The 15,798-nt window shown below is 45.2% G+C and overlaps 2 protein-coding genes across 3 annotated transcripts in view; one reads left to right on the top strand and one right to left on the bottom strand.

Moving 5' to 3' along the window:
* ANKRD52 (ankyrin repeat domain 52) overlaps positions 1-6,543 on the bottom strand; it is a 74,603-nt gene extending 68,060 nt beyond the window's left edge. The window contains exon 1 of the mRNA XM_056562258.1: positions 6,411-6,543. Coding sequence (XP_056418233.1) covers positions 6,411-6,521 — 111 coding nt within the window. The 5' untranslated portion in view covers positions 6,522-6,543. The remainder of the gene's footprint in view (positions 1-6,410) is intronic.
* The window catches only part of FKBP11 (FKBP prolyl isomerase 11), a 47,773-nt gene continuing 37,929 nt past the window's right edge, over positions 5,955-15,798 (top strand). The window contains exons 1-2 of one of the 2 annotated variants that reach the window (XM_056562261.1): positions 5,955-6,300; positions 6,475-6,537. In XM_056562261.1, the coding sequence (XP_056418236.1) occupies positions 6,055-6,300; positions 6,475-6,537 (309 nt within the window). In that variant the 5' untranslated portion in view covers positions 5,955-6,054. The remainder of the gene's footprint in view (positions 6,301-6,474; positions 6,538-15,798) is intronic. The other variant, XM_056562262.1, reaches the window with a different exon arrangement.

Here is a 15,798-nt window from a genome sequence, read left to right as displayed (position 1 = left end):
ATTTTTACCGAAAAGTGCACTGCGTAGAAACGGAAGCCCTTTTATTTCAATTTTGTCCCACAAATAATAATTTTTTTTAGTTTCACCATAGATTTTGTGGTGAAATGACTGATGTCATTACAAAGTAAAATTGGTAGCGCATAAAACAAGGGCTCATATAGGTCTGTTGGTTGAAAACTGACAGCGTTATGATTCCTAGAAGGTGAGGAGGAAAAAACGAAAGTCCAAAAGCGTAAAAATGCTGTGTCCTGAAAGGGTTAAAAGATCAGGAGGACAAGCCACAAAGCTTATGTCACTGTAGACACACAATATTTGATTTGCTAGACACACACACACACAATACCGCTATATTGTTCCTAAATAAAAACCCTATACACAGAGCAATACTCTCACATACAGTAACATATAGGCCCTCATTTACTATTCTAAACCCGACTTGTTTTGTTTTTTTTTTGTCGCATCTTTGTCTGCAACATGTCGCAGACATCGTGCGCCAGTCTGCAACACAATGCAACATTTTTTCCCCACAGACCCGATTTGAATTCTCCCAAACCCGAAAAAGGGGACTTAACCCGACATTTCTGAGCTTTCCCACGTACAGTGGTCCCTCAAGTTACAATATTAATTGGTTCCAGGACGACCATTGTATGTTGAAACCATTGTATGTTGAGACCATAACTCTATGGAAACCTCGTAATTGGTTCTGAAGCCCCAAAATGTCATCCAAAAATAGGAAACGGTGAGGATTAAAGAAAAATAAGTAGATAACTAATACAGATAAAGCAAATCCTTACATATAAAAGTAAGAAAGATCTTCTGGGAGCTGTAATCACTGTCTATGTAGAGGACAGGAGCTTCTTCAGGATCCTGTACAGTACACGAAGTGTCCTAAAAAACGTAAAATGGAGCCACCCTTATCTGGTGTCCATAGGAGCAGCAAACTGTGGCACAGGTAGAGTAGTACAAAACATGTAATACAGCCAGACAGTGCATGCACTTCAGTAATACAGGTGTTTTACCAGTGAATGTCCATTCAAATTGGTAATTTCTTCCAGCCATTGACACCTTTCGCAGTTCTGGACTGTCCATAGCATTGTATGTTGAGTCTGGTTTCAAGTTACAATGGTCCAGGAAAAACAATTGTATGTTTAAACTATTGTATGTTGAGGCCATTGTAAGTTGAGGGATCACTGTATTTATAAAGCTTTCCAACCCCAATTTGTTGAATTGTTGTGGATTTTTTCCCGACAACTCAGAGGAGTTGGAAACCAAAACCAACAAAACCCACGTGCGACAAACAGGATGCGACATAATAATAAATACCAGGGGAAAAAAGCAGTCGGGTAAGAAAGCAACATAGACTTACAACCCGTTTTTCTAAGTAAATGAGGGCCATAGTGGTAGATACCAGCTATACGCTGGCACCCTGCAGACCGAATAAGGCTATACTCACATATATCAGGCTTCTGGCACAATTTCCCTCCTTTTAATGGGACAGTTCACAATCATTCAGCATCTCAATTTTGACATGGGATGGTTGGACACGCCGGACAGAGGAATACAGCTTGCGTTCCCTTATCCGCCGCGCAGAAACAATGGATGCCGGATGCCATACAATATATGTATATTCACACACACACAGAAGTTTGGATTGCCCCCCCCCAAAATACACTACTGTGCGTGTGTGTATATATCATAAGAAAGAAAAAAATATATATATTTTTTCCAACCAGCGTGTATCCAGCTGTTGCAAAACTACAACTCTCAGCATGCCCGTGCAGCCTATACAGCTGGAGGCACCCTTGTTGGGAAACAATAATTACAATATACAATGCTCAAAAAATAAATAAAAAAGGGAACACTGTGATAACACACGAATTAACTAATCGTATGAAATACTTGCGTCTTTACATAGTTGAATGTGCTGACTAGAGATAAGCGAAGTTACAGTGATTCAATTCGTCACGAACTTCTTGGCTCGGCAGTTGATGACTTTAGCCTGCATAAATTAGTTCAGCTTTCAGGTGCTCCGGTGGGCTGGAAAAGGTGGATACAGTCCTAGGAGAGAGTTTGGCAGTCAGGCTACCTCTGGGAAGCACATGGAGGGCTGTGCAGCCCCCCAAAGAAATGCCACCCCACACCATTACTGACCCACCCCCAAACCGGTCATGCTGGAGGATGTTGCAGGCAGCAGAACGTTCTCCATGGCGTCTCCAGACTCTGTCACGTCTGTCACATGTGCTCAGTGTGAAACTGCTTTAATCTGTGAAGAGCACAGGGCGCCAGTGGTGAATTTTCCAATCTTGATGTTCTCTGGCAAATGCCAAATGTCCTGCACGGTGTTGAGCTGTAAGCACAACCCCAACCTGTGGATGTCGGGCCTTCATACCACCTTCATGGAGTCTGTTTATAACCATTTGAGTGGACACATGCACATTTGTGGCCTGCTGGAGGTCATTTTGTAGGGCTCTGGCAGTGCTCCTCCTTGTCCTCCTTGCACAAAGGCGGAGGTAACGGTCCTGCTGCTGGGTTGTTGCCCTCCTACTGCCTCCTCCACGTACTGGCCTGTCTCCTGGTAGCGCCTCCATGCTCTGGACACTACGCTGACAGACACAGCAAACCTTCTTGCCATAGCCCGCATTGATGTGCCATCCTGGATGAGCTGCACTACCTGAGCCACTTGTGTGGGTTGTAGACTCCGTCTCATGCTACCACTAGAGTGAAAGCACTGCCAGCATTCCAAAGTGACCAAAACATCTGCCAGGAAGCATAGGAAGTGGTCTGTGGTCACTAACTGCAGAACCACTCCTTTATTGGGGTGACATGCTAATTGCCTATAATTTCCACCTGTTGTCTGTTCCATTTGCAAAACAGCATGTGAAATTGATAGTCATTCAGTGTTGCTTCCTAAATGGACAGTGTGGTTTCAAAGATGTTGACTTGGAGTTATATTGTGTTTACAGATGAGCGAACTTACAGTAAATTTGATTCGTCACGAACTTCTCGGCTCGGCAGTTGATGACTTATCCTGCATAAATTCGTTCAGCTTTCCGGTGCTCCGGTGGGCTGGAAAAGGTGGATACAGTCCTAGGAAAGAGTCTCCTAGGACTGTATCCACCTTTTCCAGCCCACAGGAGAACCTGAAATCTGAACTAATTTATGCAGGAAAAGTCAGCAACCGCTGAGCCGAGAAGTTTGTGACAAATCGAATTTACTGTAAGTTCGGTCATCTCTACTCTAATTGTGTTGTTTAAGTGTTCCCTTTAGTTTTTTGAGCTGTGTATCATAAATGTGTACATAACAATGGTCAAAGGAGGATTGAATATAGAAGACCGCACTCACCACATCAGCTCGGAATTCTTTATTGTGACATGTGCGGAAGGTACAAGAGACTCATACGCGGGTGCGCCAAGCGCACTTCGTCTAGCCAACGCTCACTGAATGAGCAGGGAGGCGGAGAATATGGGTGCAGTAAATACTTCAGGAGCTGCTAGATATTCATGCCTCCTGGTGCTTGCAGACTAACTTCCTCATCGTCGTCCAACAGGCAGCTAAATTGTGCGACATCTAACAACAGGAGGGGGGGGGGGGGGGGCAGGAGGGGGGTGTTAAAGGAGCCTCTCACTGCCAGCACTATGTTAATGAACTCTGAAGCGAGGCTCAATCCTGGATGCTGCTGGCTGCAGTACTACACTGCTTCCCACAGCTACAAACACTGGGGGCCCTCCCAGGGGGACCTCTGGTGTATGGGGGCCTTTGGCAGTTTCCCGGTTTGCCACCCCCTAACGCCGGCCCTGGCAGTGTGTATACTACAGACTAGGCAAGGGTCACCGGTGCCCACACATGGACTGAGCCCACACAAGGACTGTGCCCCCTCATGGAATGTGATTTTTACCTTTTCCCGAAGGCACAAATTGTGGTGTGAAAAAGATCATACCTATTTTCTCAAAGGGGGTTAGAGCTCAGCAATTTTTGGAACCCCCGTAGAGAACAGATGAAAAGCTAGCTGACAGTTTTTCTCTGTTTTTTTAATCTGACCCCAACCGATCAGCTTGTCATCCCCTCTCTTGTGGATAAGGGATAACTATCACGCCCCCTCCCGTAGGCTTGAATTGAGGGGCGGAGCGTGACGTCACACGGGGGCAGAGGCGTGAAGTCACACGCCACCGGCCCTGCGGTCGCCCGTAATCAGACCTGGAGCAAACACGCTCCGGGGACTGATTACAAACGGGGTGCCGCGTGCAAGATCACGGGCATCCCCAGCGTCAGGACTCCCGCGATCAGGCATCTTATCCCCTATCCTTTGGATAGGGGATAAGATGTGTAAGCACCGGAGTACCCCTTTAAGGAGATTACATGAGGAGGAGGTTTGTTACAGGGTATCACTCCAGTAGTAAGGTAATTACATGAGCAGGAGGTTTGTTACAGTGTATCACCCCAGTAATAAGGTTATTACATGAGGAGGAGGATTGTTACAGTGTGTCAACCCAGTAGTAAGGTAATTACATGAGCAGGATGTTTGTTACAGTGTATCACCCCAGTAATAAGGTTATTACATGAGGAGGAGGATTGTTACAGTGTGTCAACCCAGTAGTAAGGTAATTACATGAGGAGAAGGGTTTGTTAGTGTGTCAACCAAGTAGTAAGGTAATTATATGGGGAGGAGGTTTGTTACAGTGTGTCACACCAGTAGTAAGGTAATTACATGGGGAGGAGGTTTGTTACAGTGTGTAACCCCAGTAGTAAGGTAATTACATGGGGAGGAGGTTTGTTGCAGTGTGTCACCCAAGTATTAAGGTGATTACATGGGGAAGAGGTTTGTTACAGTGTGTAACCCCAGTAGTAAGGTGATTACATGGAGAAGAGGTTTGTTACAGTGTGTAACCAAAGTAGTAAAGTGATTACATGGGGAGGAGGTTTGTTACAGTGTGTAACCCCAGTAGTAAGTTGATTACATGGGGAAGAGGTTTGTTACAGTGTGTCTACCCAGTAGTAAGGTGATTACATGAGGAGGAGGTTTATTACAGTGTGTAACCCCAGTAGTAAGGTGATTATATGGGGAAGAGGTTTGTTACAGTGTGTCACCCCAGTAGTAATGTGATTACATGAGGAGGAGGATTGTTACAGTGTGTCACCCCAGTAGTAAGGTGATTACATGAGGAGGAGGATTTGTTACAGTGTGTCACCCCAGTAGTAAGGTGATTACATGAGGAGGATTGTTACAGTGTGTAACCCCAGTAGTAAGTTGATAACATGGGGAAGAGGTTTGTTACAGTGTGTCACCCCATAAGTAAGGTGATTACATGAGGAGGAGGATTGTTACAGTGTGTCACCCCAGTAGTAAGGTGATTACATGAGGTGGAGGATTGTTACAGTGTGTCACCCCAGTAGTAAGGTGATTACATGGGGAAGAGGTTTGTTACAGTGTGTCACCCCAGTAGTAAGGTGATTACATGGGGAAGAGGTTTGTTACAGTGTGTCACCCCAGTAGTAAGGGAGGCCAATGGGCAAAGTCAAGAGGGAAGCAATATAAGCTTTTTTCCTAGGGTGGCAAAAATCCTTGCACCAGCCCTGACGAGGAAAGCAGTGCCCACTAGGTAACCTGAGGCAGATTCCTGCAGAATTTCCATGTGGATTCTGCCCCAGTTTCTGCTTGGAATCCTCGAGGAATTAAAACCCCATTGATGCCAACGGAAGGTCCTGATGACGATTATTTTCTGCTACATGAATTGACGTGTCAGGTCTTAAAGCAGAAAATAATCCTGACCAAATAACTGACCTGTATCACCCTCTTCTTCCATTATTTAGACCTAGCTGTACACCCAGACGTGTCACCCATCTCAATAGGGTAGTGTTTCCCAACCAGCGCGTTGTTAAACTACAACTCCCAGCATGCCCGGAAAGCCAACGGCTTTCCGGGCATGCTGGGAGTTGTAGTTCTGCATCAGCTGGCGGCACCCTGGCTGGGTCCACAGTATGGCAGCAGGTCGCTGCTAGTGCACAGGTGGCACAGCTCACAGCACGGAGGCGAGTGAAGGTGTAGTGGGCGGGGCCATGGAGGCAGATAGGGGCGGTACCTGCCGGTGGCCACTCCCTCTTTCTCTGCCACGCTCCGAGCGCTCCCCGGTCCTCTCTCTTTCTCTGTGTCCCCGGCAGCTGTCACCTTCTCTCCATCCCGTGTGCACCATGTTCCGGGCGCCGCTGCTGCTGCTGCTCCTCTTCTCCTCATCTGCACTGATCCGGGCGGACGCCGAGGAGGACGATGGTGACAATACCACCGACCTGGTCATTGAGACTCTGGTGAGTACGGGACCCCGGTGCACGTGTGATGTCCCCATCCCTATATACCTGTGTGCACGGTGTCCTATATACCAGCACTCACTTCTATGCCTCTGTGCATGTGATCCTGCCTGCCCCCTATGTGTCCCCTCTCTCCTGTTGCTCTCGGTGTCACCCCCTTCTCCTCTCCTACAGGTGAAGCCGGAGTCGTGTGAGGACACGGTGGATTGGGGAGACACCATTCAGCTCCACTATACGGTGAGTACACGGCGAGGCCACATCTGGGGCCTGAGCGCGAACATCTGTAACAACAATCACACGTCAGCACTCCGGCCTGCGCTACACCCCGGGGGGAGGAGACCACGTTACGTTATACAGGGGGGGGGGGGGGGGGGGGGGACAAAAAAAAAAATACTACGTGTTGTCATCGCTCTTATACTTCATCACTAACGGAAAACGCGCTGCGTGACGACCAATCAGATGACAGCTGCCTTTTCCTAAGATTCACTTAGAGTGATCTGATTGGCTGGTACAAATACATGGTGACTTGAAGTGCATAGAGACAACCAATCAGAGAGCAGATTTCCTCTGCTAACTGTTACTTAGGAAGTGAAAGCAGAGATCTGATTGGCTGTCATACTTATAGCTTGGATTAAAGGACAGGAGGACCAATCAGATGACGGCTTTCGTTTATTCGCCTTAGAATAGTGGTCTCCAAACTGCAGACCTCCAGCTGTGGCAAAACTACAACTCCCAGCATGCCCGGACAGCCGTTGGCTGTCCGGGCATGCTGGGAATTGTAGTTTTGCAACAGCTGGAAGTCCACGGTTTGAAGACTACTGACTAGAGATGAGCGAACTTACAGTAAATTCGATTCGTCACGAACTTCTCGGCTCGGCAGTTGATGACTTATCCTGCGTAAATTAGTTCAGCTTTCCGGTGCTCCGGTGGACTGGAAAAGGTGGATACATTCCTAGGAAAGAGTCTCCAGCCCACTGGAGCACCTGAAAGCTGAACTAATTTATGCAGGAAAAGTCATCAACTGCCGAGCCGAGAAGTGTGTGACGAATCAAATTTACTGTAAGTTCGCTCATCTCTACTACTGACTTAGAACAATGGAAGACGGGGGGATACATGACAGCTGTTTAGAAGAGAAACTGTCTTTGTTGCCACAGCAACCAATCACAGCAGAAACTTCAAGAGTACATATTCCCTAAGCTGTGGCAGAACTACAACTCCCATCAAGTGCTGTCTAAGCATGATGGGAATTGTATGTAGTTTTGCAACAGCTGGAGAGCCGTGGGTTGGGGAACACTGAGTGAGAAGGTGAAAGCTGGCACATGATTGGTTGACATAGTTACCTGTGCACTAAGGGACTGGAATTTGTGTGTGTGTAGAGATTATAAATATATATATATATATATATATATATATATATATATACACACACACACAATCAGCCCAGCCACACAGGAACACATGAGTCCCCGCTCGCATGCGCCGTACACTCAGACATCGCGCCCGCTCCGCAATGTCTGAGTACACTCTGCATGTGCGTGGCGACTTGCAGGTCCCTGTGTGGCGGCTTGTAGTGGCGGATTGCTGCTGCAAGCAGGACACAGGGGGAAGACTGCTTAGAGGCACACTGTAGGGTCGGGTCATTGGCGGATCCGCAGCGTAAAACACGCTGCAGATGCGTAAAGTGTGACCCTGCCTTAAAGCTTGTTGAATCCAAATCTAAGGCATCGGTCATGGATTCATTCAATCTTGTAAACATAGTTCCACCTTCTAAGTGTTTGGATTCCCTGGAGAAATCTGGAATGAGACAATGCAGTCTCATACTATGTTTGGGTTCAGCACATCTTACTGTATTCCATTCACTCATTTCTACTTGTGAAGCGGAGTTTACATCGAAGCATGGTGTGAACTGCATAATAAATGTCGGACAGAATGTGCAGCAGTATATATATATATATATATATATATATATATATATATATATATATTCACATATTACACATATAGTTAACTCATTCAGCTGCACTGTTTGGTTGCAGAGTGACAAAGGAATCCCAAGGTTTGCACAAATACCTGGTGACATTTGCTACAAAGTGGGTGGGAAGTTACACATAGAGGCGTAATTTTGCACAAAGTAGGCGTAAATTGTAGATGAAATGTATGCCAGCCTTGAGCTGGCATTCAATTCTACTCCTGCTGTACTGGCAGCCTCAGATGCACCTGGATTTATCAAGAGGCGGGCTTCTCTTGATTTATCCAGTGGGATTGTACATTGGTGATGTTCACTTAAAGGGGTACTCTGCCCCTAGCATCTTATCCCTTATCCAAAGGATAGGGGATAAGATGTCAGATCGCAGGGTCCCGCCGCTGGGGACCCCCGGGATCTCCGCTGCAGCACCCCGCTATCATTCCTGCACAGAGCAAACTCGCTCTGTGCGTAATGACCGGCGATACAGGGGCCGGAGCATAGTGACGTCACAGCTCCGCCCCTAGTGATGTCACGGACCGCCCCCTCAATACAAGTCTATGGGAGGGGGCGTGATGGGCGCCATGCTCCCTCCCATAGACTTGTATTGCGGGGGCGGGCCGTGACGTCACAAGGGGGCGGAGCCGTGGCGTCACGATGCTCTGGCCCCTGTATCGCTGGTCATTACGCATAGAGCGAGTTTACTCTGTGCAGTAATGATAGCGGGGCGCTGCAGCGGGGATCCCAGGGGTTGAAGAAAAACACCAATACTGCCGTATGGCGTTTTTTTCGGCCCAAAAAAATGCTGTGGTCAGATGTTAGCTGTAAATCAATGATAAAACACAAAATTATTTTTCTACTTTTTTCGGCATTTTTCAGTTTGGCGTTTTTTTTTTTTTTTTTTAAATCCTTTTGGAGTTTTTTCACTCTTTTTCAGCTCCTTGGTGGTTTTGCAAAATCGCAGCATGTTGAGCCGATGTTTTTTTTCCCCCCTGAGGTTGTGGCGTTTTTCTCCCATTGAAGTCTATGGGAGTAAAAAAAACTCCCAAGAAAAACAGCATGTGGGTTTTAACTTTGGCATTTTTTCAGACGGTTTTTATTCTTTTTGGACTATAGCGATCCAAAAAAGTGAGGGAGATACCTTTTTTTTAATAAAATTTTGTAGGGTACTATTTAAAAAAATAATTAAAAAAAAGATCCAGTAGGGATGGAAAAAATTGTATTTAACGAAATGTATCTTTTTTATAACTAAATTTATATTCATTTTTAAACAGTGATCAATTTATGTGTGCGCGCAGGGCACTAAAAATGTAGCCGACAATAATAAAAATGTAGTGTGTGTGTTTTACACTTTTTATTCTTTATTTTTTACATTTTTTAGAAAGTACTACTACCAGCATGGAACACACTGTTCCATGATGGGAGTAGTAGTACCTGTACTCAATGACAGATTGCCCTGGGTCTGTTGCGATCATTCTGTATAATCTAAAGATGCGGCCGGCCGCTCTTCTATGGTCCCTGCACTGCCATATATATACACATCTATTCATATTTACCGTAGAGAGCTGTGATATTATGGACGATCGCATCAGGTGTCAGGACTGACACCCGGGGCGATATGTCTATTAGTACAGGTACTACTACTCCCATCATGGAACAGTATGTTCCATGCTGGGAGTAGTAGTACTACCTAAAAAATAAAGTGAAACATACACACACACACTTTTTATTAAAAATGTATTAAAATTTTGTTATAAAAAATAAACATTTTGTTAAATAAATTTTTTCCCATCCCCACTGCATCCCTTTTTTATTTATTTATTTATTTTTTTGGGAAAAAAAGACACCTAAAAGACACCATTCAAGATTCTGTAGGGAACCGACACTTGTCCTCTGTCCAGTTTATGGTCCGTTCGGTGGGAAAAAAAAAAAGACCGGGTCGGAGCACAACAGCTGTGTGAACTTAGCCCTAACTAGCGCTACTTTTACTGCATTCTGAGGATTAAGTAGGATCAGAAAGTGTTTGCACATTCTCTAGGCTTAATGGGGACATGATCTCCTGCGTTTTCATGTGCCTCACATAAATTAGGATCCGTCCGTTTTTAGTCCACTGGATTTAGAAGCTATGGGGGAGATTTATCAAAACCTGTCCAGAGAAAAAGTTGCCCAGTTGTCCATAGCAACCAATCAGATCGCTTATTTCATTTTGCAGAGGTATTTAAAGAGAACCTGTCATCAAACCATATTTTCTAAACTAACTCAGATTATATTCTCTAACTACTCCTTACACCCCTCCTGCCCTTAAAAAAATATTCAGAGCTTTAAAAAGCTATGTATCATACCTTTCCCCTTGCTCACATTGTGTGAGCTCCTGGCAGGAGAAAGTGGGCCTTCCCCAGCAGACATGAAGTCACTTAAGCCTGCAAGAGCTGTGCCTCGCCATGCACTTCCTGGGTTTGGTCTTCTGCCAGGCCAGGAGGAGACCAAACTAACTGTTTGACTTGTGCAGGGAACAGAACAGAGCCACCTAGTGGCCGTTTTTTCAATCATATTAAAAACATAAAGGTTAAAAAATTTTAACAGCAAGTAAATAGCAAAGTGTCTTATAATTACATAATGAACAATATATTAAAAGTTTAGTTTGACAGGTACTCTTTAAAGGATCATCCCACCTAGACAGCCCCCTCTCAGATCTGAGCCGTTTGGTCACCAGGGGATCAATGTGTAGCGTCTTACTTTGCCTATAGGTGTTATTCTGAGTAATAATTCCGGTAATCACAAAGGCACAACCTAAGAATTTCTGATGCATAGCAAGCAGATTGGCAAAGGGTCAAGTAAGGAAATACTTGGTCAGGGAGACATCACATCCCTTGTCCGTCTCCTGATGGCTTCCATTATCCACCTGTGGCTTCCATCTTCTTTCCCCCGTCAGTAAAATAAGCCCACGGTTCTTGGTGACACGCATAGCTTTCTACCCAGGCGGCCGCTGACTGAGATTTTCCTTGTCAGATTTCTGGTAACCTTCATTTGCTGAAAGTCCATTGGAATCTGATTGGCAGCTCTAGATTATTCAGCTGTATACATCACTAATAGTTTTATATATTACCCCCAACCACTTATTTCCTCATTCCGAACAGTGTGCCTCCTTCGGCTGTCCGGGCATGCTGGGATTTGTCATTGTGCAACAGCTGGAGGCACACTGCTTGGAAAACACTGCCTCATTCTATTACCAAATGGTATTAATTATTAATTGGCGCTCAGTGAGAACAATTCTGTATATTATAGCCAGACGTTCTGTCAAAGCAAAATATTCACTGCACATTTGCCCCCCAAAATATCTATATCATTTTACAACACCTTAAGGGATTTTCAGTTGAATAGTCCAAGGGATTACTGGAGCAGGCATTGTGGATCAGACGGATTTCAGGCAAATGCTTGTTTTAATAGTAACACAGTACAGCACTTAATCTCACATTTGGCAGCGTATGATAATTCATGCAGATTGTAGGTTTCTTTGACATAAGCGCTATGCACAGCGTGAGAGCCCTGAAAGCTACATGACAAATGCAGTGGAAAACAGAAATTGAGCTCTCTATGTGCATAGGCAACGCACACATAAGTGGCCGAAGCGGCGTTATATTCCACCAATGTAGTGGAATATCAGATTTGGGGCATTAGAGATTGGTATAAACTGCAATTCCCAAATTTACGTCTATTGTCAAAATCATGACGCGGACGTTACACTGGGGCTGCTCCATAAATATTAGGAAGTAGTAATCTGCTGCAAAAACAAAGGATAGGGGATAAGTGTCCGATCTCCTTCATGGCACCCCGGCAGTCCCCAGGACTGGATAGGGGATAAAGTGTTCCTGCATCGGAGTACTTCTTAAATTGGTATACAGTTTTCTAATAACCTAGCGTAGGTTCTCATAGACATAGAAAAAGGACTACATTTGCTCATTCAATTGACAATTAAATGGGCACTCTCATTAAAACTATTTTCTTCTATTGCACTCCTTATGGTAAATAAAAAATCTTTCTAATGTACTTTTGTTTAAAAAAGAAAAAAAGAAGTGTTCTATGTTTTTATTTGGTAGGTGTCTCCCTACTGTCTCCATAGCACATTTTCCCCCATCTTTTGCACAGACTTTGGACTCCTGCTAGCCTAGCAGAAGTCCAAAATCAGGAAATGCTGAGGGGGTGTGTGAAGCCTTATCCCATTGAACTGCTCTGGGCTGTGTGTAGCAGAGTGAGGGAGGAAGTTCTCCCCTGTATGGCTTCAGATGTGTCACGCCTGCTGGGGAACGCCCCTTCCCAGTCTGTGACTGGGAGTATCTGACTGAGCAGAAAATGCAGAGCAATATCAAGGTAGAAAACTAACAAATAGTAAAAATAAAGTTTATCAAGATCATGACAGGTACTCTTTAAGCTAGGAAATTTCTTGCTGACATGCATATAGCCTAAGGTATACACTTAGTGGGAAAGGGACATTCACATTCTGCTTTGTCCATAATTATGTTGCAGGTACTGTATACATCAGAAAGATATTTTAAAGCATAAGCAGGATGGCCAAAGGATCTCTTAGACCAAATGACTGCGTATTTTATGGCGTACATGCTTTACTAGCATGTCCCACAAAAAAATAAAAAAAAAAGTATACTGGTGTAACACAGTATTCTCGTTGCAAATATACATTGGAATACTATGAGAAAGGTATACTGTGACATGCCAACAACATGGCCATAGGACAAAAGTAGCCCATTTGTGACTACATTTGTCTATTGCCATTAGGGATCGACCGATATCGATTTTTTAGGGCCAATACCGAGAATCTGTGACCTTTCAGGCCGATAGCCGATAATTTTTTTTAAAATTTGTTTTATTGAACAGGAAATAAAGATAACAAAACAGTAAAACCAAAACATATGGCTCCGCACAAGCCATGCTTACACACGACAAAATTCCCACGCAGGGGAGACATTGATGTACAGAGATAAAAGCATAGTACAGCGGTCAGGTGCAGTGTAAATAATACGTAGGAGTGCTCCGTGACATAAGAAAACCAATGTATCGTATATATCAGATGGAAATAACTATGGGCACTATCCGCAAGCCACTGCCACTGTCAAAACAAAGAGAAATGGGGGGGGGGGGGTGGATGGGAAGAGTAAGGAAAACGAAAGAATCAGTTAACGCAGAACTAAACAAAAAAGAAGGGGGAAACAGGGAGGGCCAAAGGGAGGAAGGGGAAAGCACTAAAAAGGAAGAATAGAACGAAGAGGGGAAGGAAGAGAGGGGGGGATCAAAGGGAGGGTCCCCAGGTAGACAACAATTAACAATCGTCTCAGGGTGGAGTGCGAGGCAGCAATGCGTCCCTAGATGTATAGTAGTCGTGGGCTGTAAACAGAGTATCAGTAGAAGCGCACCACACACCCCACACCTTATCAAACTTTGCTTCGCATTTCCTATGTTTCTATACCAAGCGTTCAAATGGTAATACATTGTTTATCAATCTCTTCCACATAGACACATTAGGAGGTCTAGGATCCATCTACCTTAAAGCTATGGCCTTACGGGCCATGAACAGTGATTCTCTTAGCAAAACTCTAGTGAAATAAGGCCAACTGTCTTCATCAATAATACCAAACAGACAAAACAGGGGTATACGAGGGACAGTTCTACCTAATAATGAGGAGAGAAAGGATGTGACCTCCTTCCAAAAATAGCACACATGGGCAAGACCAAATAAGGTGCCAAAAATCTGCCCTGGGAGAGCTACACCTGTGGCACTGGTCACTCTGAGTCCTACCCATTCGATGTAGTCTAATCGGTGTGAGATAGCAACTATGAATAATATAGAGTTGGGTAATCTTATTATTCGCAGCGGGGGACACCAGTGTGTGAGACGATTGAGCCTCCCTCCACTGTTCCTCAGTCAAACCAGGGATATGGGATCTCCAGTATGCTTCAGCAGGGAGAGGCGTCCGAGCTTGCTTAATTTCAATAATATGAGAGTAAAGAACAGAAACTAACCCCCCAGGACCTTGAGACCTGATTACTCCTATCAGTGGGTAATCAGAGATTTTAGTTGTAGACGGGGGGAATTGAGTCAATAAGGCATGGCGCAACTGCAGGTATTTATAAAAAGCCGTTCTAGGTAGGTCAAATTTTCCTTGTAGCTGGTTAAAGGAAGAAAGAATATTATCCGAGTACAGGTGAGACAATTCTCTAATGCCATGGGATTTCCAAAAGGTCGGGTCTAAGTCAGCTGTCAAGTGCGTCAGATATGGGGCATCCCAAAGCGGAAGGTCAGTGGCTACGTCCGTAAAGTCATGAAGCTTCTTGACTGTTGTCCACACCTGCGAGGCCAGGCGGTGTAAAGGTAAGAGTCTACCGCTCCCAGAGGAAGGCCTGTCCAACCAGGCCCTTAAATGGGTCTGATGAGCATAATGGGCAAGGTGGTGTTCCGAGTTGGGTAGTGGCTTCGCCCTGACCCATGAGCGAAGTAGCCTCAATTGTCCAGCCAAGTAGTACGCCTGGAAGTCCGGGAGGGCGTAACCCGCCCGGGCCTTCATGCGCTGCAAAGTTACCAACTTCAATTTAGACCGGGAATTGCCCCAGATAAAAGAAGGTAAAAGCGAATGGAGGGACTTAAAGAAGGACATGGGCACGGGAGTAGCAGCATGCTCCAGAATGTAGAGACATTTAGGCAAAATGATCATTTTGATCAAGTTTATCCGGCCCGGGACAGACAGAGGCAAAGTACCCCAGATCTTAAATTTGTCTTTAATCAAGGAGAGGAGTGGGAGGGCGTTTAATGCAAAGTCATTAGACATATCTCTATGGACCAGGATACCCAGATACTTAAACTGTTCGACCACCTGGAGGCCCGCAAAAACAGCGGGCCACCCAGAAGGCCGAAGAGGAAGCAAAAAGGACTTGGACCAGTTAATAACAAGACCAGAGTATACACCAAATCTATCTATCGTAGATATAACTAGAGGGAGTGAGGACCGCAGGTTACTCAAGAACAAGACCATGTCATCAGCATATAAACCGATTCGGTCCTCCCTACCACCATACACTATACCGGAAACATCCCGGTCCTGTCTAATTTGGATAGCCAAGGGCTCCGCCGCAATAGCATACAACAGGGGCGAGAGCGGGCACCCTTGTCTGGTACCCCTCCCAAGACTAAAAAAGGGTAGAGCAAATCCCATTAACACATACTTGCACCCTGGGATTCGTGTAAAGAATACGTATCCAGCGAATGAACTTAGCTCCAAAGCCAAACTTCTGTAGTACTGCCAGGAGATAAGGCCATTCAACTGAATCAAAGGCCTTGGCCGCGTCAAGCGAGGCCAAAGCCCAGTCCTGTTCCAATGCGGACCCCAATTGCACCGCCGTCTGGACCCTCCTTATATTGTCAGTAGTGGATCTGCCCGGCATAAAGCCGGACTGATCTTCATGAATAATGGTCCGTATACATTTATTCAGGCACAATGCTAATATCTTTGTGAGTATTTTGTAGTCAA

This window comes from Hyla sarda, chromosome 2, assembly GCF_029499605.1.
Source record: "Hyla sarda isolate aHylSar1 chromosome 2, aHylSar1.hap1, whole genome shotgun sequence".
Classification (NCBI taxonomy): domain Eukaryota; kingdom Metazoa; phylum Chordata; class Amphibia; order Anura; family Hylidae; genus Hyla; species Hyla sarda.
Note: the sequence above shows the minus strand (reverse complement) of the source record. Positions and strands in the feature narration are given on the sequence as shown.